This window comes from Lissotriton vulgaris, chromosome 11, assembly GCF_964263255.1.
Source record: "Lissotriton vulgaris chromosome 11, aLisVul1.2, whole genome shotgun sequence".
NCBI lineage: Eukaryota > Metazoa > Chordata > Amphibia > Caudata > Salamandridae > Lissotriton > Lissotriton vulgaris.
In genome coordinates this window covers 181,870,822-181,898,224 of record NC_141699.1, presented here as the reverse complement: position 1 = coordinate 181,898,224, position 27,403 = coordinate 181,870,822, and the positions used below count along the sequence as shown (strand labels likewise).

Below are 27,403 nucleotides of genomic sequence, written 5' to 3'. Positions count from 1 at the left end.
TAACACAAGTAAATTTTAAAAAAAGATGCAATTTTAGCAGCGCTCCCGGCTTTCCGCCTCAGGAGATTGTTAGTGGGACGCGCTAGTGTTCAGCGCGCCCTTTTAACCTGATGGAAGGGGGCGTGGCCGGCGAAGTGGGCGGAGCTAACTCGCTCGCTGTTGATGGCGGCAGCGAGGGAGGATTCCCCGTGACAGCGTCCAAATCGGCTGCCTGGGGGTCTCAAGTCAGGCAGGGATCCTTGCAAGATGCAGGCAAGAAAAAACACAATTTAACACAAGTAAATTTTAAAAAAAGATGCAATTTTAGCAGCGCTCCCGGCTTTCCGCCTCAGGAGATTGTTAGTTTAAAAGCCTTATAGTTATTAGATGGTGGGTGTCCTCTAACTTCTTGAAGTTAAATCAAAGCAAGACAGAACTTCTACTTCCATCTATTAATAGCAATGTGAAGGATGTCTACTGGTCTAGTTGCATAGGCACTTTTACTCTTCATCTCAGCATTCACTTTGACTCACATCTAGGCACAGCTTCACACACTGAATGCATCAGAAGTATGCTTATTAATCCTGGAGCTATTTCGTCAATTGTTCCCTTTTTCGAATTCCACAGTGAGACTGCCGATTGTTACTTCCCTCCTAAATCAATAATTGATTAGAGATATGTCACTCTCCTCGGAGCGCCTAAAAAACTGCAACCCATCTTCAATTCGTTTGAAACGCATCTTTATGTCTTATATGTGGATTTAAAAAAACACGATTCAATAACAGTGGTCGGGGAGCATCTTCATTGGATTCTAGTACCTTCAAATGTGATATATTTTAAGGCCATATGTATTGTGTGAAATGATGTTTATTCTCATAAACCTGTCTTTTTGCAAAAAGACATTTACGTGGGATGTCATACAATGAAATCTCAGATCTAATCACCAATTCTTGCTCCGAGTTCATAAAACCCGACCTTAAGAAAGGGAGACAGCAATTTCTCCATGGCTGCATTCAAAAGTTGGTATTCACTGCCAATAAATCTTCATAAACAGCCTCACCAGCCAACATTTTGAAAGGCTTTAAACGCTTTTCTTTTTCAGCAAAAAAACATTTAATACAACTTTGGTTGTCCAGCACCAGGAAACCTCTCAAGACGAAACCTGTGTTCTAAAAATACACTACATCATATCATGAGCAAAACAGAACAAATTAGAAGTACAAACCATGATGTATTGAATAAAAGGGGCAGAGGTTTCGCCTGAATTCAATATTGCTGAAATCTGTATGTGCCATCATTCTAGCAAGTAGGATGATAATCACGTGATTCCTCAGTTTATTTCCATCCGGCAGAATCTCAGGCTATCTGCCTTCATGAGGCACCCAAAAGGCTTTTTGACTGCGGAAATTGAGATACCAACTAACCTGATGGCCAAACAGATTGGTCTGAAAGCAGAGGCCAATTCTGGGTGGCTGTAGGGCAGCCAAGCAAGATTACTGGCACCTCTGGGCTTTTCAAGCAGGTTTACTGCCTAACATTTGACCTATCAGATTGCCCATTTCATTCATTCCTATTGACTACAGGTCAGGCAGTCAGAATGGCTGGAACATCCTGCTGTCTTCACAGGCTGGCATTGTGATTCGAGCTGGCTGGGGAATATGCTACACAGAGAGCAAGGTGCTGGAAATCTATGACAGCATTTGACCTGTGGCATTGGCTTCTCAAAAGCAGGGTGGCATCCCACCTGATCGGAATGATGTCAGCTGGAGGAAGAAGCAAGCCACTTCATTGTGCCCTGGAGTGGCAAAAAGACCATATTGTCCATCTCCAGTCTAAGGGTGTACTTGTACTATATTTACACAAAATATTTCAGGATTTCCACTGTCAGGCAATTAAAAAATATATATATTTCTATATGTGGAGAATTATGTTACATCAACACATTTGAACTGAGAGAAATCCACAGCATATCACACATGCAGAAATCTAGTGGCCGAAGTATGATTATGCATGATAAAATACTGAAAAAATTTTGTTGCATGTACTCCAAAGAGGCAGAAATGTAAATAAAACTTACCTCCGGGGCTCCGGTTGATGTCATTGTCCATATTGCTATAAGAATAGTCGTGGCTTTCGGCATCTCCTGCGGGATACTCGCTGCCACTAGGAGCCATTCTTGACTCTGATGGTTTTCGATTAGGCGGTGGGTAGTTTCCTCTGCCAGAAGGGTTCGCATTCGGTTCATGTCCTATAATGCAAGAATTAAACGAGGCTTTGATGTATGATGTATAAAACATGCCCTCCATCTGGGCTTAACACAATGTAGTTATGAAGCGGTGAGACTGAGTATGCCAGTAATTACTCAGTTCACTATACTATTTATAAAGTTTGTTGTGCAATGATGTTGAGCATTCATAAATCGATGTTCTGAGGCATGATTTTTCAAAAATAGACTATGCAGTTTTCAACAGAATTGTCAACTATAAAATTAAATGTCCTGGAAGGGTACAGGCTCATTAATCTCACATGAGAAACCTAAATATGAGGGACGAAAATTGTGAAACTATGGGAACCCCCAAAAAAGCAATTTAGAATATCTTGAATGGTTTGCTTGGGAGTTAAACCTATTTTGCTATTTGTACAACACATATGCAAACAAGCATTTGCAAAGCCAATAGTCATGGTGAATGCTCAAAGGCACTAAATTAAGATGTAGTTCTCAACCTGGTAGCTAAGACAAGCTTCACTTAGGGCAATTTGTAAAGTATTTATGCAGTACCAAAACAGTAAGGAAGTCAAAATGCAAAACAATAAAAGTCCCCAACTGAATTAGGAAAATACAGTAAAATTGAATAAACAAAATGACAAAACTCCAATAAGATGAACCAAAGATACATTTTAAGTAGGAATAGTGCCAAGAAGCACAAAGTTCCAGAGCAGGACCTAGGCACAATTCAAGACCAGCAGCGATTGGATGCTGGTCATATACACCAACCAGGTTTGCTCTGGACAAAGATTACCTTCTGACTTGGTACTTTATGCACCAAATCCATCATATGAATACACTTCTAATGCCCCACAGGACCTTAGCAGAGGCACTAAGAGTCTCAAAGTGTGTCAGGCAGAGGCCAATAGCAGGATCCAGTCTAGTTCCCGTTGCCACTGGTCAGCTGGGCAGTTGCAGGAAAAGCCTCTTGTAGCTTATTGCATCCCTGCAGCTTGAACAGTAGGTTATCCTTATGACCCTTAGAGTTTCCATTGTCTTTGTCTTGGGTACAAGAGGGAGCAGGTTCGGTCATTCAGGGCTCTTTTCAGTTCAACAGACAGTAGGTCTAATCCTCTTCAGGTCCATAAAGTGTTCTGAAGTGGGCGTCTGGAGATGCCGCATTTATACCTGACACGTGCTAGTGGATGGGAATTACTCCCCTGACCAATGGGGTAAACGTTCCTGACCACCTGTGGCCAACCCTACCCACTTTGGACATTTTCAAAACCCAGTTTGAAGCAGCAATGAACTCACAATAAACCCAGAAACAGAAGTCTGGTAGGAAAGCAGGGTCCTTCACAAGAATTGCCTTGGCATCCTGCACTCAACCTTTCCGGGGCATGTCAATCATGACTTTTATGCATCAAAACTTTGCCTTGCTTCTATTTTTGATATTCTCTTTCTCCACAAGGGCGCAAAAAGCTATTGGTTAAGAATTAGGACTAGCTGAATGTATAATAGAAGACAATGGAAAAATGTAGCTGCCGTCCAGGTGTGTTTGCATTTTAGATGAATATGTCTATTTGTATCAGCAGGCCCAGACTTGCCCTTTATTCCAGTGGGCATTTCCTGGGTAGGCTGAAGCCCTTAGAGGCAGATTTTGAAAGCCTAGTGCCACTGCTCGTGCCTCTGTCTCTTTCCACTCCTTCTTAAGATTAATTGAAGCATGCACAGAGGACTTCAAGAGAGGGAGAGAGATAAAGAGAGAGAGGCGGTGAAGATCGCGAGAGATGAGGGAGAAGGAGCGAGGGAGAGGATAGCTGGTAATAGAGCGATTGAGTGAGCAGAGAACGGGTGTGGGGCTGGTCTGAGCATTTTTGCAATGGATGCTTTTGGTTCCCCTATCCGTGCCCTGTACTTCAGTCCCTGAATGTATGTTAATTGTGTGCCAGGATGTGTGCTGTATGGATACCTGCGTGTGTAGCCTTCAAGTGCATGGGTGTTTGTTTTTGTTTCTGTGGCCCTTGTATTTTTTCCTCTTCTGTGATTTTGTGTAGCTTGTTATCTGTTTCCGTCCTCTGGGCATTAACGTTCCACGTCTTCTGGATCATGTTTATTGGTGGACAGCCACTTCATCTCCTGTGTACTTCAAACCCACCCCAATGGAGATTCTGCATTGGCTTGAGAGTAGAGATCCAACCAGGATGTGTGCTACTCATGTATGGATGTGTTTTGCTCCAACAATGTTTTGGTCAGATGCCCCCTGCAATGACTCTCTGGCATAGACCAAAACAGTTGTATTAAGTGAGACTGTTTAGACATTTTTTATTTCAGTTTTGTCACCAATGGTAGCCATCCAGCTTAGCTCTCTCTGTAAGTAAGATATGCAGAATGTTTCCAAGTCCCACACTTCACTTTATGCTCTTTGTTTGGGGTAACTCCACAGGCTGTCAGAGAAGTAGTATAACGTACAGCTTCGAAGGCAGTCCTTTTCCTACACTCATCCCTCTGGTACCATTGAGAAAGAAGAAGTAACACAAGAAGCTGTAGGTGGACTGTATTAACCAATGTATGAATGGTTTTCGGTTGTCCCTTGGTTTACCACCTGCAAGAATAGTGAAAGGTATCCATGAAGTGCAGGAGAGGAAGGGAAGGGAGTCAGAAGCCTACAGAACATGCCAAACTATTCAGAGATTCATTCACCTGAAAGACAAACTCTTGATGACTGAAGCGCTTTGTTGTGTTTTAAAGGTTTAATCATGTCACTTATCTCAGCTGGAAACAAAGGCAGCCTTCATTTGCACATCATCGAAGTCATGATATGGAAAGCTGATGGCATAGTAGACACGTGTCTATTGCGCTGGTGGATAATGGGCACACCAATGTATACAAATGGCTATCCAGCTGGCAAAACATGCTTTAGATGCCCTTAGTTCATACCGTTTGACATCCACGTCATGTAAAACATCATCAAAGATGACGTCATTGATATAATTAGTAAGTAAGCTATGCATTTAAACAGACTTCCAACATCTTTGACATGGAGGATGATCTGGTAGTTTACACCGTGTTTCGTGGATTACGAAATCGCAATTCCTGCTTAGGTCACAGGCAGTGAGTGTGAAAATGTGATCATTTGCTAGACTTTGTCATAGAATGAGTACAATATCTGGTGTTTCGCTATGTTTGTAACTTATTTTATAGGGCAAACCTAGCTGGATGGTAACAGAGTTCCACACACTGGCGTTATCCCAAGAGTACACAATTTAAAATGAAGCAGCCAGACTTTACTTCAACCCACCCTCATCAAAGGAATGTGCTGACAAAGGGGACATTAAGTTTCCTAAGCAGTCCACAAGGAGCTACAGCGGTCTCTGTTGCTACTGATGAGACTGCCTTATTCAGTTCCTCAATGGAGGTCTGTCCAAAGCCAGTATAACCTTTATGGTGAACGGAGAGAATTGTAGCCAGGAGCTGTGAAGCTCCAGGGTACTCCTCCCCCGATAATATTTAGAGCTTAGGTCAATGGGAGTTCTCCCAGACTTTATAAATGGCAGCGAGTTTATAATGAATGTACATGGGGGCTGTGTCTGCAAAATGGGTTACATCTGTGGACTTGCACAGTGAACCCCCCAGGCTCCGAAATACTCAGATAATGTTAAGCATTATTTCCTTTCACCCTTCCTACGCCCAGCATATTTTCAGAAATCACATGAATGTTTAGTAAATCTGTGTATTGGTTCAAACCTGCAAGTTTTTTTACATGTAGTAATAACATTGCAGATAGTTACACAAATCAGACTTGCCTTCAGAACATATTATGGATAGCGTGCGGACAAATTTCCACAATACTTAAATACTTAAAACAAACAATTGGATTTCTGTGAATTTATTATCCTAAGATATTCAAATATAATTTTATAGCACCCTATGTCTCTCTGTTCAATCACTTGTGTGCTCTTACTGATGATTATTTTTAATTTCAAACTACAATACAGTCCATGTAAAAAAGACACACCTTAACATAATATTATAAAACAAGGACATTCATGTACATACACAGTAACAAAAATTCATCTAATGTTGTTTTTACATTCTTGCCTGTTATATTTATTCCTTATCTTTCCAAATATCCATTTTATGTACAATAGATGGTTCATCAAATATATTTTGATTCCATGGTCCACCTAGAGGTAACAAGGTAGCAAGGGGAAGGTCAGACCAATAAAATAGTCCATCCAGTTGCTCAGACGCTTCCAGTAGAATTCTGTATCATAGTTCATCTTATAGCAACTCCTCCATTGCATAAGATAGGTCGACGCGTTTCGGCCTTTACAATTTCAGGCCTCTTCAGGACCAACAGAGACAAGAAATCTCATTCTAGGAATCAAAAAATATGAACTATCAAATTATTCTTTGACTCATTTTTTTTTAAAGAAATCATCTCTTAATCTTTTGTCAATATTTCACAAAAAGATGCCTGTACATAAAAATACATGCTACAGAAGAATATAAAAGGGTGAGTAATACACCTAATCATAGTTATTGTGAATACCACACCTTTTTAATACATATCATCCAATGTCACACTCCTCCTACTTAAGGAGGCACAGGTACTATTATGAGCCCCAAAGTACAACAATATAGGCTTAGGTAGGTGCACATCCTTTTACCCACATTTTTTGCTACCTTGCTCTACATAATGGCTTTGGCGCTGACCTTTGACCTAGTTATGTGCTGAAGAAATGTTGTTTGGTTTTCTTTGAAAAGTAGCCTTATTAATTATGCATGAGGATTCTTTGTGTCAAACTGCAGAATTACCATCTCCTGAATAATAACTCTGTACAAAAGTCACTGCTATCGCCATCCTTGAACAACAGGCCCACAGTATCATTACACATCTAGGTAGAACCCCTGAGGGTACCTTTTGGTTATTTAAGCACCATATGTTCACTGGACAAACCAGAGGAGAAACCTCAATGCTGACACAAGACAATGTGATTCCTGCACGCAGAAGCTCCAGTACGAAGTGGCCTGGCATCTCTTGTGAGGTGTCCAACTCGAGACCAAGATGGAGTCCTTCGTTCTTCCTATCAGGTAATGGGTTTTCTCTTTCCTAGGGAGATTCTTGGGTTTACACCTACATACATTCTAGCTACACTTAGGTACACTTAGCTAGGGTCTGCATCTTAGGAGTGCGCGTGATTACCGCCAAGTATCTTTATGCCTGCATATATTCACTGTTTTAGCACCATGGTAGAATTCTACCTTTTATTTACTCTGTCGGTGCTTGCAATAGTTTATATCTGTTGTTGTCTAATGGTTGTCGCAGCACACGTATTTTATACTAGACGCTGGTTCAATAAATGCTTATTGAAAACATCCCTATTGTTTATTCTGTATATCTCTCTGAGAAGAAGTGAGCACAAGTGACTGACCGAAAAGTACTGTGCTGCTTCCACAATCCCTGAAGGATCAAGGGTTGCCATGTTTGATAGTTATCAGAAACGAATCGCTCCTTGGTAAGGTTAGAGTGCTTATAGTGGCACTGTGAGATAGCTGGTCTAAAGACTAACATATCCTTTGGGGATGTCTAGAATCAGTCTGGATAACAATCCCTTAGCTTATGTTGTCTAAACGCACAGACCCTATATAGATTTTTATCATCAGAATGTGAGGTCAGTGTGCAAATCCCAAACTAAACACAATGTACACTAGGAGGATCTTTGCAAGAAGGATGTGAAAATCCAGAAATAATGACCTCCTGCATATACTTGCAACTTTAGTGAATCCTGCACCAGATCTCCTTGTGTAACATCAAGAACATAGCCTTACGTGTTTTTACCCTTTTCGCTAATACAGCCTCTATAAGTGAAGAATGGCCAAACTCTATTTTAGATTCAATCAAACAGAATGCCATAGAGTCATATTTCAGACACTGAAAAACACGCATGGCATATGAGTGATTACATGCTGATAAGTGCTCCATGTATAAGTAACAATAGCTGACTCTTACCAAGATTTCCAACAGAAAAGTGGTCCCTGGCAAATTAACCTCTGATGCAATCTCTAGGAAATAAATTCCAAACACTCATTAGGTGCTCAAAGTCACCCTGATACATTCCAATCTTATCAACGAAAGCCGGAGTTACAACTCACCAAGCTGTGTTGAAGAGCCCCGTTCAGGTGGATGTGAGTGGGGCTGGAACTTATCCAGAGCTTCCAACAAAATTGCAAATTGTGAGTTGTCTGCTGATTACACTATTCAGAAAAGGGAGCAGGGCACTCTGGGATACTTAGTCCCGCTCTTCCTGCGATGTGGCGATCTTATATTGAATCAAATATATCTACAATCATGGGGATGGCTTACTATCCAATATCTGTTAACAAGTTAGGCTCTCATTACGATATCGGGTGGGGTTTCCTCTGCCCGACATTGTCTCAGTCATGGGACCGACCGACACCCGGTTGGCGGTCCCGACTGACTAATTAGGATGCAACCGAACACTGTTCGGTAGCAACAATAGGAGCTTGCATTCCAGCCGTAAAACGGCCACAATGCATGCTCCCATTGTAAGAAAGAGATGCAGGTCATCCCTGCACCCCGTGACAGGCACCTTGAGGTGCCTGCCACAGGGTGCAGGGATCAACAGGGGGGCACTATAGGTACCCCTCGGCCTCCAACTGGAGCTGTGCACCCAAGGGGGCCATGCTAGGGCCCCCCAAAATCGAGTTCCAACAGCCTTTCTGTGTTGGAAAGACCGGCACGGAAAGGCTGCTGAAACCCAACATGTAATCCCAAGGCCAGAAAGAGCCAAGCCTGTTGGAAGCCAGTCGGAATGACCATTCGGATTACTTTCCAACCAACTCCATCGTAATGAGGCGGTCAGAAAGGAATCCAGCCGGCATATTAGGATGCGTCCGGAAAGGCTCTGACCAACGGTTGGAGCCTTTTCAGGCCACATCATTATCGGCCTGTTAATGTCTATTTGAAGTGAACAATGGTGGAATACATACCACACTAACATATTTATCGTAATGTAACAGGAATCAGTTCTAATTTTTTGTGAGCCAGAAAGTATAAATACAAAGTTAGAAGACATCCCTCTTAAATGTTACAGGCATCTTATAAGAGAAAAGATCATAAGGAAAAATCATTATCTTATAATTTTCATTAATTAATTCAAATTTAGGATTATGCGTCCCAATAATTCAATAAAAACAATGTGCGAGAAACAAATTAGCAAGACGTGTCAGAGAAAAATCACCATTTGAAGGAATCTATATGCAGAGCTAGGAACAACATTTAAGCCTGAGGATATCCATGGTAATGTTTAGAGGTGTTACAAAGGATTTAGCTGAAGTTGTAACAGATTTTTACAACATTGGCCTGAAAACAAAGGAGAGGGCTATTATGGCTCTGGCAAATAAGTGTCTAATGGTAATTGTGTTCCTAAAATAGGGCAAGGAGGACTTCATAAGTAGAAGTGTTTTCCTTCTCAGGTTTCTTGTATTCCCAAAAATGTTCAGTTTTTATGCCCGATATTTGGAGGTGTTCAAATGTTCGCATGCTATTTCTGAGGGCAGCCACAGGCAGGAAATCAGGAAGACAATGATGTCAAGACATTTCTTAGTGTTTGAGACAAGTGAAGCAGTAAAGTGCAGAACAGAGAGTCCACAAACGTAGATAGGGAGAGCCAGGCCATATTAATATGAGGTGAGACAGTTTTAAAATGACGATGGTTCAAGTCCTATCCTAAAAGTTACTGAGTTTCTACCTCAAATTAAAGTCATTATTCAGCTGCTTCGGGTGATTGAGGGTGATAGGGCTAGCAACACATATGTGTAAATGCTCGAACCAATCCACAGTTATAGAGTTGAGGATCTGCACAGTATCTTGTTTGGCAATAATCAGGTCAAGAGGGGAGAGCTCAATATAAGCTGGTTGTATATAGTGTTAAGGAAAGTCATCTTCTGCCAGGACGAGTTCAAGTGACACGCTGAGGAATCATCGATTTCACTTTTAAGATTAAGCACCTCAAAAATGACATTCTCTCATGCTTTGAGGAGGTGGCCTTCTAGGTGCTTGATGCACTTCTCCACCAAAAAAACGGGTTCTTTAAAGTGGATAAGGATAGCATTTAGCTTGAGGCACTTTGACTGGACCGCTGTCAATCTCAAGCATTGAAAGGATTAGAAATTGTGGAACTGTTGTAACTTGCAATAAAATGATCTATAAATTAGTGCACCAGCCCTCACTAACTGTATTGTTCAGATTTGGGGAAGTATTTTATAACCATGGGAAAGTGTTTAAGAGGAAGTGGTGAACCAGGATTCTTGGAGAAATGTTAGGGCACTATCCTCATTTTGTATTAGAAGTGAGAGGACAGCAAAGTTGGAGACTGCACACTACACTTTTGTAATGTGCATAAAACTGCAGTTTGTGTTCTTAAGGATGATGCTTTGAGTGTGGTTATTGAGTGAGAGTGTTTAAGTATTTTATTCTAGGACTATTGGACTGATTGAGAGCTTGGTGGACATTTCTCCATCCATCAAGTTGGCAGAGAGGACACCGTTCAACAAATTTAGAGGAGACCGCCGGCCCAGCAGTAATTGATGTGCATCGAAAGGAAATTCTCTCATGGTTGTTTCTATCTATGTACAAAATGTTTGGTGGACAGTCGCTGTCTGTTTTGACGGGCATTCATCAAACATTTTAATTTTTTTTTTCTTCAGAAACAAATCTTTAAATCAGGCCATAAGCCTTGTGTTCTGGGTCGTTGTGCTATGTGAATAGGAATTGCACTCTTAGTAGTATGTGGCAGATCAGAGAATATTGTGTTTTGATAACAGGGGAGGAAAGTATTGCCATATAAAAGCTATACAGGGCCATTGGTCTCTGCCCGATTCCATCATTAGCTACATTTCCTCTCTTGGCCTTGCTTCTCCATCTCCTCAGTTTCCTTCCTCTCAGTTGACACCCTCGGCGCAGCCCTTTACCCACTCTGGTTCTTTATCTTCTCCCCCTCCCTTGTCTATCATCCTGCTCAACACCAGGTCAGCGGTTAGACACCATCAGGAGCTGTTTGTTCTGCTTGACTCTCACAAGCCTGACATACTATTTTTAACCGAAACCTGGTTCTGTGAGTCCTCTCTGCCCTCTCTTCTGGCTGCTCTCCCCCCCCTTCTTACGTGGCCCTCCGTGCAGACCGCCCGGCGGGCAAGACAGGGGGTGGCGTGGCTCTTATTGCCCGGTCTGAGTATAATTTTCAACTTCTTCCTTCCCCTCTTATTACCCCCACTGAGCATCTTGTGGTCCGCTCTCTTACCTTTTCTCCCCCGCTTACTTGTCTACTAATGTATCGCCCGCCCCAGTTTTCACACTTGTTCATGCCAGCCCTTCAGGACTTATTGGCCACTTTGGCGGTCAATTACGCCTCAGTCCTAGTGTTAGGCGACTTTAACTATTGGCCCACGGACCCCCTTGAGTTCACTTCCTCCAAGCAGTTTACAGAATCACTTCAATCCCTGAATTTTGTCTCTCACATACAAGTCCCTACACACATACACGGACATGTGTTAGACCAGGTTTGGTCTCTCAATATTTCCGTCTCTTCTATGTCAGTGTCCCCATGTCCCTGGTCAGATCATGCTCTAATCTCCTTCTCCCTCCACCTTAACCCTGTAACTAAGGTCCCGCTTGCCAAAAACACCTGGGCGCGGAATTGGAACCGTGTCGACCTCCCTTCGCTATCTTCTTCTCTCCTGAACTCTTCACCTAACCTGGCGGGCCTATCCTCCTCATCTCAAGCCACCTCCATTAATACCTGGCTCGCTGGAGGCTGTGACTCGGTAGCCCCCCTACGTCGGATTTCAACTAGACGGCCTAAGGAGTCAAATCGGTGGTTCAGTGAAGATCTGAAGGAAAAAAAGCTGACCCTTTGGCGGGCTGAGAGGCAATGGAGAAGGGACTATTGTCCTTTACTGAAAACCCACTACACCACACTATTAGGCGACTACAAAAAAGCCATACTAGGCGCCAAAACTGCCTATTTCTCAGCAAAAATCCTGGTGGCAGAGAATAAACCCAGGGAAATTTTCACAATTATTCACGATCTAGCCTTCTCTGACAGGGCTACACTTAAACCTCCTCCCACCCAATCTTTATGTGATTCGTTGAATTCTTATTTTTTGGAAAAAATTATTAACATCAAGGCCAATATTCCACCCCCCTCTCTTACTTTTGTTGAACCCCTTCCTCCGACTGTCCAGTGCTGCCTTTCTTCGATCCCCCCTCTCACCGAAGAAGTGTTCTTGGCAATACTTCCTAAGGTAAAGTCAGGCTCCCCGGCAGACATTTGCCCGGCCCGTATTCTTCAACAGATTTACTATGTTTGCACCAAGCCCCGATCACTTTTCTCAACAGTTCCCTTGCTCAGGGGGTTGTGATCCCAGCACTTAAATCTGCTACAATAGTGCCTATTCTGAAGAAGCCTGGTGTGGATCCTTCCGCCCCAGTCAACTATCGCCCTATTTCACTGTTGCCCTATTTGGGCAAGGTGCTTGAGCGCCATGTAACATCGGTACTCAGCGCCCATGTAGAAGCGAATGGGGACCTGGCGTCTCGTTAGGCGGGCTTCCGGCCTAGGCACTCCACTGAGTCCGTCGTGGTGTCGGTCCTGGACAACCTCAGGGAGGGCATGGACCAAAACAAACACCAGGCCCTGGTGCTCCTCGATCTCTCCGCCGCTTTTGACACGGTGGACCACTCCATCTTGCTTTCACGTGTCAGAGCGGCGGGAATCGGGGGCTCAGCCCTGGTCTGGCTATCGTCCTTCCTGAGGGACCGCACCCAGGCGGTCCGGTTGGGGGATTTCTCGGCCACCCCACTTAAGGTCACTTGTGGTGTTCCCCAGGGTTCTTCTCTTTCTCCTCTCTTGTTCAATCTTTATATCTATCCCCTAATCTTTGCGCTCCAGCAGCTGGAGGTCACTGTATATAACTATGCGGATGACCTCCAGCTCATCTTCAACCTCTCTTCTTCTCCCTATTCTATTTCCAACTTTCAGACTACTATGATTTTTATTAGGGACTGGATGAACCACAACTATCTGAAGCTGAACCCGGATAAAACTGAGTTGGTTCTCACGGGTGGTTCTTCCAGTCCCTGGAACTCTTTATTTTGGCCCTCTTCCTTTGGTCCCCCTCCCACTCCCTCTCCCACAGTTAAGACCTTAGGCATCAAAATGAATAATCATCTCACCCTCCACTCACAAATTAGTTCTGTTGTTTCTTCTTGCTTTCTCACTCTTGGCACTATTCGCGCTGTTTCTCGTTTCTTTTCTCCCCTGGCACTTAAACGGATCATGTCCACCTTGGTGATCTCCCGGCTGGACTACGCCAATGCCCTGTACAACGGCATTCCGGCGTACAGCCTACGGAAGCTCCAACTGGTCCAAAACCAGGCGGCCCGACTAGTGTACGGCCTTTCCCGCTCCCACCACTCAACTCCTTTATTGAAGACGCTCCACTGGCTGCCTGTCAGGGAGCGATCCCTTTTCAAAACTGGCTGTATGGTCTTCCAGGCGCGTCAGGGCTCAGCTCCCGCCTTCATTACCTCTCTGATAAGGGAGTATATCCCTGCCAGAGAGCTTCGCTCATCATCCCAATCACTTTTGCAGGTACCCCGCTACAAGCGCAAAAAGTGGGGAGGGGCCAACTTCTCATTTTTGGCACCCACTTTTTGGAACTCCCTCCCCAACCACCTACGGTTGGCCAAGCACTACCCTCTTTTCCGTAAAGACCTCAAAACTTCCTTATTCAACCAGGCCTTCCCTCTGTAAATTGTCCTCCTTGTTTCCTTTCATTGTACCAGCATCTATTGCCTCTCCTCTGCTATTTTAGCCTCCATAGCGCCAAGAAACCGCATGGTGAATGTAGCGCTTTATAAGTATTTTAAATTCAAATTCATATATAGAGTGAAAAGGCCTATGCAGAGCACTTCATAAAGGCACTTAAGTTTGCAGTGACTCAAATCGTTATAATTGTATTGAGGATTGTATATTATTCTACGAAAATTACATTGGTATTCTGCTTTTGAAGCAGTCAATAGAGCCCCTGAAGTTGTCAAACATTATCTAGTGTTCAGAAATGCTATTTTTCCTTATTTTCTGAAGTGGAGAGGCATGAAAGCAAACGTGCACAATGTTTATTTTTCATTAGCCTATAGGCTGAAGTACTTTTCACTGTATTTCTTCAGGTTTGATGTATATGATTCTTGCACCATTCATGCAGATCATGTTGCATGCTATACTTTAATGGGGTTTGGGTCAGCCTCCTTCAGTCATCGGATTATTTTACTCTAGAACATTTAGTCATGGCTCAAGACATTGTCAGGCACATCTTAGATTGGGCTCACCCAAAATCTACTCGCTGATGATGTATCCTTCCACCTCCATGGGAAAGCAGGTGGGAATATTTCACATCGAAAATCACCCATCAGCTGCCCAGTAGTATTGGGAAGCATGTACTGAAAAAAGCATCTAAATATAAATGGATCAAAAATAATTATTTTTTTATTTTCTATAGCATTCATTCTGCAGATGCTTTTGTTTGTGCTTACTCCCTAGGTCTGCCAGACAAACATTTACTGAAAAAGCAATTCCATCTGATATTTCGAAGTCATGTGCATGTGCAACCGTAATGTCATACAAACAACAAAAGCTATTGTGTTTGCCATTGCATGTTTCTATTTGCAAACATAGCTGAATTGGAAATGCTAGAAGAGCACTGGAATTATTAGGGACACAGTGAAGTGGTCAGGCCATTTGGTGAGTGATTTTAAAGTGTCTTGGAAAAGACAGGGATATTTAATAGCTATCAAGCTTTCTGTATGCCTCACAGACATGGAACCCTGTTTTGAGGTGAAATCTGTCCCTATGAATTGGGGATGGTATGAAGTACAACAGGTTTGGGAAGACCTTGTACAGGGTTGAAAGGAGTCATTTTCTCTTCTCTACCGACCTAAGTGTTCTCTATCCTAGGTGATTATCTAATTCTCAGAATGTTGAGATATTGAATGAGATTGCCTCACCACGTAATGTGTCATGTTTCATCATCAGCCACCTCACCACACCCTAGTAAGATGGTGCACCAGGGGGAACAGATATATTCATCTTCAGCATAAAGTACTAGGGATCCAGTTATAATCTAAAAGTACCTTAAATTATACCACAAGGATTACCTTTATTAAGTGTTACATTAGGTATAGACAAAATTACTATAAAGTATAATGAGTGGATTCTATTGGGTGCAATGTCCCCGGCATCCCTCTGGTTTGCCAACATGTTTCTGGCTCTCTGTATTCATTCATTGGTCTAGGGGATTCATCAGGGCTCAAGAAGGATCCCTCACGTGTTCTTAGTGTGAAGAAATCAAGGCACGATCCTACCTTCCCTTTCCTGTAGGTTTACTGTATATTACATACTAAGAAAACAAATTGGTAGACAATTCTCATACATGAAAAACCATTCTTCTTGAAGCAATTGAAGTCACATCATCATTCATAAGGTGGCACACATGATGGTAGTGACATTGCAACAGCAAACACACCATACAAATCAAGGTGTACAAACAAACGTGGGACATACATGCAACACTCATCATGCGCTGTTCAGTCTTACCCTATTTAGACAATTATAAGACTTCTTTGTATGAGTAGGGGTGGCCACTCCTAGAGTTATATATATATATATATATATATATATATATATATATACTGGGCAAGGTACGTTGAGTTCGTATTAGTGCCAACAATATTATGTAAGTTGATTATCTAGAATATATGTAGTTTTTAGGCAAAGCAACACTGATACTAGCAAAATATTATATTGCAATCATTATATGACTAGGAAATACGATGAAACGTTATGTTAATGTCTGGAAAACTGGAACTGATGAGTCTTTAGAAGTGGTTTGTAAATCATGGTACCGCATGTGGTAATTGGTAGGTTGCAAAAAGGGGTCACAGATTAAGCGACGGCTTTGCGTCTAATTCTACAATGCGAGCAAATCTTCAGTCACAAAATGACCTGCCTAGTGAAAATGACCTGGATAGGCCGTTATTTGCAACCCCTTGTGATTGGCTACAACCGCAGGAATGGTGGCCTACAAGAAGAGTAGACAACCATCCCTGCCTGTGTGTACATTTCTAAATCAGAATTAATTATTTTTTAAAGCAGTCTGTTTTCCTTAAAGGAACCTGTAAAGGTTTAGAAAAATATCCAGTTTAGGAAGACTTCGTGAGGAGCAGCCTGTTCCCCTCCAGATCACCCAAGACCATTCGCAAATGGAACTTCCCTTTATGTGACCTAGTTACCACCACTTTTTAGGTGTCAGTAACTGATCAATGGTTAGCAACTGCAAACCTTCTATACATATAAAACAGCATCACATTTAGGACGAGGTTCGTCTGCCACGCCCATTCCAAACTACAATTTGGTATGGTTTGCTAAAGGTGTGAGTTTGTGGATTATAAGGTTTGCAGTTGCAAAACGGCTTTCTACATATGACCCTTAGTCATTTCATTTTTAATTGTCGTCCCAACAATACAGTTGAATATTCAATAGAATAATATATGTTAATTACTTTTTAACAATGGATTTAGGGTGACGACAAAACTCAAAATAGCATTCCTATTAGGTGATAATATTGTGTACTGGAGGTGATACTGTGACGAAAAAATTACTAATGAATGATAATCAAGTTGCACAGGGGATTATTCAAAGTTATCTTTGTAGGGGGTCAACAGACCTTCGTCCTTCTTTTTTTATTTTTTATTTGTTTTTATTGGTTTTATGGAAGTGGAAAGTTGCACAGTACACAAAAAAAGGACAAAACACAAGAGTAAAATATACAAATCCAGCAAAGGAGAAATTCATCAGAAAGAGTAAACAATGATATTTCCAAAGAATACAATATATTCAGCTGGCAAAAAAAGGTTATAACACAGAAAACAAATTAAATCCAGTTACTAATCGATGACCAAAGTTTTTAGCCGAATATCCTCTTGTTTCGCCCCTTCAACTTATACATCGCATTTTCAAGCTGATAAATACTTAATAATTTCGATTGCCAATGATGAAAGACCAGGGGATCAGGATCTAACCAACGAGAGGTTATACAATATCTGTATACAGACATAGTTATAAATAGAAAACCTTGTTCTTCAACCGTTTTAATACCAATTTGATCAGTTTGGATTCCAAGAATTACTAATTCCGGTGTTAGTTCAAGTGGTGTCTCTGAAATATTATTTAGAAAACCTTGTACCTCTGTTATAAATTGAGTTAATTTTGGACGACCAAAAAACATATGAATTGAATCCACGGCCATGTGTCCACAGCAGCTACAATTGATATCTTTCTTTGCTTTCCATTTCACCAATTTGGCCGGTGTATAATATAAATTAAAAATGGACATAAAATGCTGACTTTTAAGTGAACCGTTAAATATAACCTTACTTGGCATTTCTAAAGACCTATTTATGTCAACCGTCTCGATTCCGAGACTTCTTTGCCATTTATCTGTGTATACCACTAAATTATCTTTTATTCTATTTACCATCCATTTGAGATATCACACCAATTCTGCTTTTTTTCCTACAACTTTCTAACACATCTACTTTACCCATTGAATTGGTATTTAATAGATTTCTTGTCTCGAGAAAACTCCGAATTTGAAGATACTTAAAGAAATCTCCTCTTGTAAGGTTATATTTGTTCTGGAGATAGGCATATGATACGAATTGCTCATCCCGATACAAATCCCCTAGTGAACAGATCTTAAGCTCAGTCCATCTATGAATAACAGAATCTCTAAAAATTTCGGGAAGCAGAAGATTCTTCAAAAAAGGCATATAGTAGTTCAAATTTATACAAAAACAAAATCTTTTTTTAAACTGTTTCCAGATTTGGAACGCCGATAACATAATTTTAAACTTTGTTTTTTTTATAATAACTTGGTTCTATCAGTCTCAATAAACATTGTCGAGCCTCCACTCCCACAAGCATTTCGTAGATTGAGAGAGTGATTGCTTCATCCAAACAAAAATCTGAAAATATTAGGATACCCATAAATCTTAATGAGACTGCCCAATAATATAATCGAAAGTTCGGGATCCCCCATCCTCCTCTTAGTTTTGGTAAAGTACACCATTTAAGTTCTAGCTCTCCGATAGCCCCATAAGAACCTAGAAATAATTCTATCTAATTTATAAAAAAAAACTGAGGGGAACAATAGCGGTATGGTGCGAAATAAATAAAGAAATTTGGGGAATATGATCATTTTCACTACAATGGTACGGCCATATAAAGATAGGTGTAGGTTATTTAATCTCATGAGGGTCCTGTTAGTAGAGATTAATAGAGGATCTGAATTAAGTCCTACAATATCCTCAACTTTAGCAGAAATCGTCACACCGAGGTATGAGGCTGTAGTTGACAATACAACGCTTTCTGGTCTGCCTTCAGCCGAGTGAATTAACTGAGTCAGAAGTAACAATCGCAACATCGTCCGCATATGCGAAAACATTATGTTCAACCTGGTATAATGTAACAGGGGGGATTCCAATTTCATTTATTAGTTTGTTCAAATAAGGCTATATATATAACGCGAACAGCAAGGGGGAACAAGGACACCCTTGCCTTGTCCCCCTTGTGATCAAAAAAGGATCCTAGTAGTTCCTAAGTAGCTAACCGAATTATAGCTTTAGGATTGGTGTACAATGCCTGAATAGCATGAATGTATTCTTTAGGAAACCCCTTCCATGCCAGCACAGACCACAGGAACCCCCAGTCGACTGTCGAAAGCGTTTTCTGCATCCATTAGAACAATGCCGACTGGGGATCCCGTAGCCTGCGCCCAATCCAACAAAGTGATAATCCGTTTGATATGATCAGTGGTCTCCCTTCTTTTAATAAAACCATGCTGGATCTTAGAAACCAAAGCAGGCATTATAATATTTAGTCTGTTAGCTAGTATTTTCGAGAAAAAAATTGCTGTCTGATGTTATAAGAGATTTCGGCCTATATGATCCTAATTCAGTGCCATCTTTTCCTTTCTTCTTGAATACTACTATAGTAGCCAGAGACCAGGAATTAGGTGGGTGTCCTTGAAAAGCCTGTTGAAAAATCTTGGGTAGTTCAGATTTTAGCATATTTCGAGAGGCGCTGTAGAATTCCAAAGGAATTTTATCTGGCCCCATCGCTTTGCCTGGAGCTAAACCTAGAATAGCTGTTTCGATCTCATCCAATGAGCGGCTAGTAGTGCATTATCTACTTCTGTAATAGGAGAATTATCAATATTCCTCAAGTAATCCAACGGATCCTTAGCTTCACTGATTTCATTGTTTGGTTTATTATATAATGATTTATAAAAGCCACTGAACGCTTTTAATCAATGATTTTTGTTATATCATTCAGAACAGCCTTTTGTCTTGAGTCTTTGAGCTAAAATTCTACCTGTTTTTTCATTTATTTCGTAACATTATGTCTTATGTTGTTAATATTTGGCTGCAACCTGGTCAGCTAAATAGGAATATGAAACAGCCCGTTCAATAGTTAGGGATCGTTGAGCTTCCTCAATAACCTGACCCATTTTAATATTAGCGGCAAGTTTTAGCTCTGCCTTTCTTACTTTATCAAGTTTATTCTTAAATTCCTCCTGTATTTTCCTCCGTTGGAAATTAGAGTAGCTGATGGTTTCCCCCCTTACAATTGTTTAAAGGTATCCCAGACAATTTGAATTGAAGCAGTCTCATTATTACACGAAAAAAAATCTTTGATAATTTTAGCCATGTGTAAAAGATAATGTTCATCTAACAGCAAACTCCTTTTCAATTACCATTGACTATTTAAATAATACTCTGGGAAGGTAATAATAATTCCAGTATAACAGGATTGTGATCAGAAACCAGTTGCTCCATGACATCAATATTCACCCTCTCTAGAAAAAATGAAGAAATAAAAAAATAATCTAAGCGAACAAACTTTTGATGTGGAGTCGAAAGGAAAGTGTAACCAGGGTCAGTGGGTCGTAATTTGTTCCAGACGTCGTTCAGTCCATTCCCTAGTACCAATTCCCTTAAAGCTCGATAGGTCCTAATCTTACGACCTTTATAGCTCCTTGTGGTCCTGATGTTACAATCAGATTCGATATGAACATTTAAATCACCACAGGTTGACACCAGGAAGCAAGTTCTAAATTGACCGTATTTAACACCTCACTATCGTCCAGATTCGGGCCATATAAACAGCAAACTGTAAACTTGATGTCCTCGATAATGATTTCTGCTAGTCCCCATCTCCCCCATTTATCCGCTAACGTTCTAACACATTTTCCGACCCCTTGTTTCATAAAATAGCAATTCCTCTTTTAACCCCGGGCTGCTTTTAACAAACTAGAAGTTCGAGACCCAGACTTCTCAACACATTTCGTTTGTCCCAAGAGATATGAGTCTCTTGTAGACACAAAATATCAACTCGTAATAGCTGAATTAATTGCGTATAATCCCTATCTTTTTTTAATCATTAAGGCCATTAATGTTAAACGTACATAATTTAATTTTTTTATCCATTATGACATATGATTAACAGTAGACTTAACAAAATTGCTCCTTCTCTCTCCAGACTCAAACCATGTAAACATAATGGATTAGTCTGCCTTGCTGTGTAAACCATAACAACTGCCACTGCTTTACACCCCCACCACCACCCCTTCCCCCCACGCCCCCTACCCAACAACCAGCCCTCCTCCCCCCTCCCCAACATATGAGGCTCAGGAACTGTCAGTTTCTGTAAAGTATGGAGTGCCGTGCCCCCCGCCTCCGAGAATCCTGAAAGAAAAAACATGTTATAAAGGAGAAAAACACAATAGAATAGAATCAGCTCTGCCATTGTTCGTCTATATCACAACAATAGAATGCTTCTAAGCCAGAACCCCATATGATCAGCTTCTTGCTACAAGACCCATAAGGCTCATGAGGAGTCTAAATATTCCTTAGCTTTAATTTGTGATAGAAAGAATTTAGTCTGCCCTTTCATGACTATTTTCAGCTTTGCTGGATTATGCGGAAACACGGTGGCCCCTTTCTTTTGAAAATCTGGAATTAACTGCCGCAAGTGCCAATGCTTGGAGACTGTGGCCTGACAGAAATCCGGCCTTACAAAAAACGCACAATTCTTAGCGACTATTTTTTTATCAGGCCTGGCTAGCGCATAAATTTCTTCTCTGGCGAGAAAAATATTAAAGCAGACTAATATTGCCCTGGGGTACTCCTCCTCCCCCTGGCGTGGTTTCTTTGCATTAAATGGGAATCTGTGTGCTCTTTGTACTTCTTTAGACCAATCCCATGATGTCAGCTCATGTAAGGCTTCTGTTAATAATTCAATAATAAACCTCCTAGCATCGACCCCCTCTTTTTTTTCGGGTATTCCGAGAAAGCGTAAGTTATTTCTACGCGCCTGGTTTTCCAGACCCGATAATTTATATGAAAGATCGTCCTTATGGGCTTTAATGTTCTCAAGTTCGTGCTTTTGGGACATTGTCTCTTCCTCCAGCGCCGCAATTCTTGTCTCTGCTTCTGTGACTCTATTGGCTGTTTCAGTACAAAGTTTAATTGCTCGTCAAACAGCATTCTTCACTTTTGAGCAAGTTGCCTGGGTGCGCTGATTCTCCGCTTTGCTTTCAGCGCGGTGACTCATCATTGTATTATAAATGGTAGTTAAAGTAATCTCTGTGGGATTCGCAGAAACATCCTCGTTATCCCCGGCTTCAGTACCAGGTGTTGGTCTCTCTCCTTCCAATGATTTCATAGTAGCCGTTTCGTCTACTTCTATAGATGATTTAGTGTCCTTACGAGTTGCACGTTGTGAACCTCTTTTCCTTCGCCTTCTAACCGTAGAGATGCTAATGTTCGGCAAAATTGAGTTAGGCCTTAGCTCCTCCTGCTCAGCAGAACTGCTTCCTTCGCTATAGTCGACCCAATCTTTGCTGATATTAGTACTTTCATCCGACGAAGGGTCAGATAAAGAAAAAAAAGTTCTCTACTGCTTCCTGCAGCCCTGGTAATTCTGACAGTTCTGGTGCTGACTCAGTACCAATTGACATCAATATATTCGATTGTTGGGCTGTTACATCAGAGTTATTACACGTCACCACGTTACTATGCGGTTCTTTAAAAACTCCATATCCCATAATGCCACTGTTCCCACACATCGATTCTTTTAAGCCTGGATTAATTATAGTGACAGTATTTATATTATCTCCAGTCTCTATAATTTATATTGCTTCATCAGGATTATTTCGTAACTTAGTTGCTTCAGGATGGGTAACATTTTTTTTTTTGCGGACTGTTTTTCAAACAATGCTGGGAGAGTGAGAGCTCCTTGCTTTTGGCTGTTTGAGGTTGCAGCGGATTTAGTAGAGGATTCGCTCCCTTTTCCCGTGCCATTACCACCAGTAACATCAACACATCTCTCAACTTCAGCGTAGTCTGTGCGTTCAGCGTTCTCTCCTTCGGTGGCCTTTGACTTATTACTTCGGGTGAGAGATTGCGTCTGTATCTTTGGCGGCATTTTCTTTTTGCGAGATCCTCCGTGACCTCGTACCATAGAGCTCCGGAAACTGAGCACTATTGCTGGGAAACGCCACAGCGGAGCACGCCGCCGAGGAAGCAGTAGGTCAGCCAGCATTCACGGACCACGGACCACAGACCAGGTGCAGGTAACAGGTAAGCGTGCCTCCAGAGGTAATTCTTACAGCCAGGTTAAGCAGGGAAACATGCCGTGTGGCTCTCGGAAACCATGCGATACCCTGATCGGTACCGCTGTACCCCGCTTGATTGCTGCTACTTCAGCTTTTCGTGCTATTAAAGATAACCATTCACCGATAGTTTATCGGATAATTCTCTGTATTTCATCTCGTGCAGGCTGAAAAAATCAGTACTAAAACGGTTTTTCCTCCCAGGGTCTCGGAGCAGAGGGCTGAGCTGCTCACACAGCCCACGCCACGGCAGCCATCTTGCCTCTCCAAACCATGAGACCTTCGTCCTTCAAAGTAAGCAGGACTTCAAAACACAAAAACTGTAAAGTGAGCAAACAATTCTATGCATGGTTTGAAAGTCACATGCTTAATGTATTTGCCATTGGCTGTATTGCTTGAGAATACCAGCACTTTGGGGTGTAAATGCCAGGACACTAGGCACTTCAGATGTGTTAAACTTTCGGATGAAAAAAAACTTTTCTGGATGACCCTGTGATGGGTGCCAGCTTTTGGGGCACAAATTAGTACACCTGATACACGTCGAAGAGCACTGGTTCGAAACTTCGATTGTAAACAATTACAAAAGGCGACTTTCTATCTTTTAAAAGTATATAAGTGAATGCTATTGCTATTGCTAATAATATACTATGGCCCTCATTATTAGTTCTTCGCAATAGGGTGGGGTATTTAACACACAGGGAAAATACCACTCCAAATTGTGCATGTTTCGCCTTTTTTTTGGGCTCTTTCCTCCGATAAATTTCGGCTGGTTTGACCTACGGGAATTAATCAGGGAAAAGTGAGTGTGTGATAATTATGACACAACTCTTAATTCCTATCCCTGTGTTGAGGGCCAATGAACAATGCCTGCACTTTTGGGATCAGGCCCACCATTTGTCCGACTAAACAGAACACCCTACTATATAAATAAGTAGCAGCAGCTGTACTTTTACACTAGTTCAGAAAGAAAAGCCAGGAAAGGGATGCTAGAGTGTTGACTCACAAAGAGGTCGATGATGGTTTAAAGAGAAGGCAGAGTTAAGGATTGGCCTTCAATATATGGTCCAAGGTAAACAGTGTATTCTAAGGCTGCAGACAATTCACAGAAACACTTCAGTTACATAACCATTCTTTTTCTGCAACCTGTGATAACCTCCGCTGTGTACTGAGGCATATGTATTTTCCTCAACTCCCCCACGTGCTTTAGTGTATGGACTTGTTTGTTCCTATTCTTAAAAAAGCACATTTTATGCATGTTTGGCCCACTTTCATCATTTTACAATTACTCTTGAAGAATACTGTATTATATGGTCTTAGTGTTTTTGAGGGCCGCAATCAGACTTAGGGCCAGTCGTGATTAATTCTTCATGGACAAATCTAGGGCACAGTGGTGACGTGAGATCTTTCTTAATTAGAGTCCCTGCTATTTACTTTACACTTCATGGGCCCAGGATGGTTGGTTTTATGGTTAGGATATGAGATCCCTTCTTTGTTTTGCACTCAATGGGGCCATGAGGGATAGTTTTATCGTCTTGATAAGATTGTTTTTATTACAGTGCCTGTTATTTATTCTGTATTCATTGTGGCTCTGATGAAAGATATTACTTTGGTGGGTATAATATTTTGTGTGTTTTGCATTTTTTGGGTTGGCGATGATGTCATTTTCCTTTATTTCTGGACTTCGCTTACCTCCCGATACAAGTTTTGGTGAAATGATGGAGCCACTGTATTGCCTCTTTTAGTCCTTGATGCTAATTTTTTACTGTGTTTGCTTGACGTTTATGTTTTTTTTTGTAAAAACCGAATAAAGTTTTGTTGATTGATTGACTTGTTCTCTCCTATTTTCAGTACATACTGGGATAAGGAGTGTGGAGTACGGTGTTTGGTTGGTCAAGACAACAGATCTTTAGATGGGAATTATTCATTGATAAAATGTGCATATTTTAATTATGCATCTGAGGATGAGACTCCAGACTCCAGTTTGGCTTTTGCGGGTGGCCGGGAGTGAGAGCTGTGCAGTGCTGTTCGGAGAAAACGAGACGAGCTGTGTGGTGCTGCGGACCAGCGGGGGCTTGAAAGAGGCTTGAAAGATCGGGACCCGCGACCGGGAATCACGTCACCTACCCGGGGAGCAGCCAGCAGGGAGCCATCAGAGCGGAGCGGAGCTGCTGGGGCCAAGAGGCCGGGAAGCCGTGAACCGCGTCTACATATTTCTTTAACCCGCGTGCCGTACCGCAGCCCGGCAGTATAACGCCGTCCAGGAGGTGAGCTAACGAGCGGTTGCAGTGGAGGGCGGGGGAACTTGCAGAAGTTGTTGCTGAGTAAATCGGCAGAAGCAGTAGAGGTGGCAAGAGGCGGGGAAGGCATTTTTTGAACTTGGAATGAATGAACTGCATTGTGAACGGAAAAGTTAGCGGAACGGCGTGAGCCAGCGGGAGCCAGGTGAAACCTTTCCGCAACCCGCAAAGCACAGCAGCAGCAGCAGGCCAGCAGAAAATTGGACAATGTCTCCTCAGTCTGGGTGTTTGTGTCCATGAGCACCGGTGAGAGTTGCAGTCTGCACGATTTAAGGTGCTGCATAAAAAAAGAAGTTGTTGATTGATTGGCGGGAGCAGCGCACACCCTCTGAGAGAGGAGGAACCGTGACAGGCACCACAGACCGAGGCACGAGAAACACGGTCTGTCCTGACAGGAGCGAGGGGTCACAAAGGGGCCGCCATTATCACGCCGCCACCGCCAGGAGTCAAACGAACGCTGACATACCGCGCCGCCGCTCCGGGACTTCAATTCCCGGCAGCCTTTGCGGCGGCGCGCTCCGTGACACCGCGCCAGCGCCAGGAGGCGCCAGGGGGCATAAGAGCAGGCTACGCCCCGCTTCGCGGGACGCGAGCGGGACGAAGCCCGGGCAAAGGGCGGGCCCTCTAAGGCCCTCAGAGGCAAGAAGAGGCTAGGCTAGGCCACCCATATAACATCTACTAACATCTACTAAGGAGTATCAAGCATCAAGACCTGCGATACAAGATAACAGTGTATGTGCTGTTGACCTCCAGTAACCACCTCCCAAGTCCTGGTTACCAGACGGGGGTCGGTAGGCAGCTAGTTAGAGCAGCCACCGAATTGCCCAGGAGCATCGGAAGAGGAGGGGATTTGCTTTGAGAAGTCCTTAACAGCCCTTTCACCACCACTAAACAAGAAGAGGAAATCGCAGGAAAATATACCAATTGTATCTGTCTATCGCTGAAGTAAGATCATTTTTTATTCATTTTTTTTCCTCCTTTTTATCAATTTGTGGGTACAAAACTAACTCTAACTGTAGCACAAACATGTCTAAAATAAATATTCCTGTGGCACCTGAAACACCAATTAACACCATGGACAGTTATCTCGTTCAGGTGGTCAACAAGATAAACAGTGAACGAAGACAGTCGTTGGGTCTGAGTCAGTCACCTATCCTCCCCTCTACGAGTCCTCCTCCTAATCCACAAATAACCGATGCAACACTTCAAGATCCTAGCTGCGTTGCCCCTGAAAATAACTCCCTAGTCAATGTCAGTATGGATATAAGTGGACTAAATGCGGCTGACATGGAGATACATATGGATACTGATCTGGACACACATATTGACATTGTGGTAGAAGAAGTATCGCCTGCAAAGCGGGCGACTAGGGCAGTTAGAGCGTGTCGTAAGACGCAAAATAAACGTGGGGGGGCACGGTCAGGGAAGAATAAAGCTACTCCACCGCCAAAAACTAAAGGCAAATGTCAGGAGTATGAGGAGGAAAATACTAGGGAGTCTTTGGATGAAGTTTTATTGTCTAAAATATCTGACTTGTTAGAGTTAAAAATTCAGACACTTATCAAACCACTTATTAGTAAAATTGACAAACTCTCTGCGGTCATAAAGAAATTGGGAGGTACTCAAGACATATTAGTTGATGCGATAGGCACTGTTTCAAATAGTGTTACTAAGCAGCATGAATGCCAGAAGATACCTAGTGTGGGTGGGACAGCTTCAGATGCGATTCCACTAGAGGTCACTGCACCGGAGAACCCACAAACTGGCCCAATCACCCATGAATTAGCGAAAGAGGTCCCAATAGACCCACCGCTTGTACCAGCACCCTATAGCGTCGAGAAAGATTCGTCACAATTTGTAGTAGAAGCTTCACCGTTGGTTTTAGCATTAGCAAATGTACCTACCCTACCACCAGACCAAACAGAGTCAACATCATCACTTACAAGTAAGGCATTATACTGGCTGTCAAATAACATGAGGATGGCGCAGTGGGGAGAACAGCAGTTAGCTGATGAAATTAAAATGGCAAGGAGGGTTACATGGATTGGGAATAAGCCTAAAAAATGGAAGGGTGACTGTGTTGTGTTAAATCTCTTAAACC

General features: G+C 42.2%; 1 protein-coding gene across 1 annotated transcript in view; it reads right to left on the bottom strand.

Annotated features, from left to right (window-relative positions):
- The window catches only part of RPH3A (rabphilin 3A), a 726,349-nt gene that overhangs the window by 309,371 nt on the left and 389,575 nt on the right, over positions 1-27,403 (bottom strand). The window contains exon 7 of the mRNA XM_086943083.1: positions 2,057-2,227. Within this exon, the coding sequence (XP_086799209.1) occupies positions 2,057-2,227 (171 nt within the window). The remainder of the gene's footprint in view (positions 1-2,056; positions 2,228-27,403) is intronic.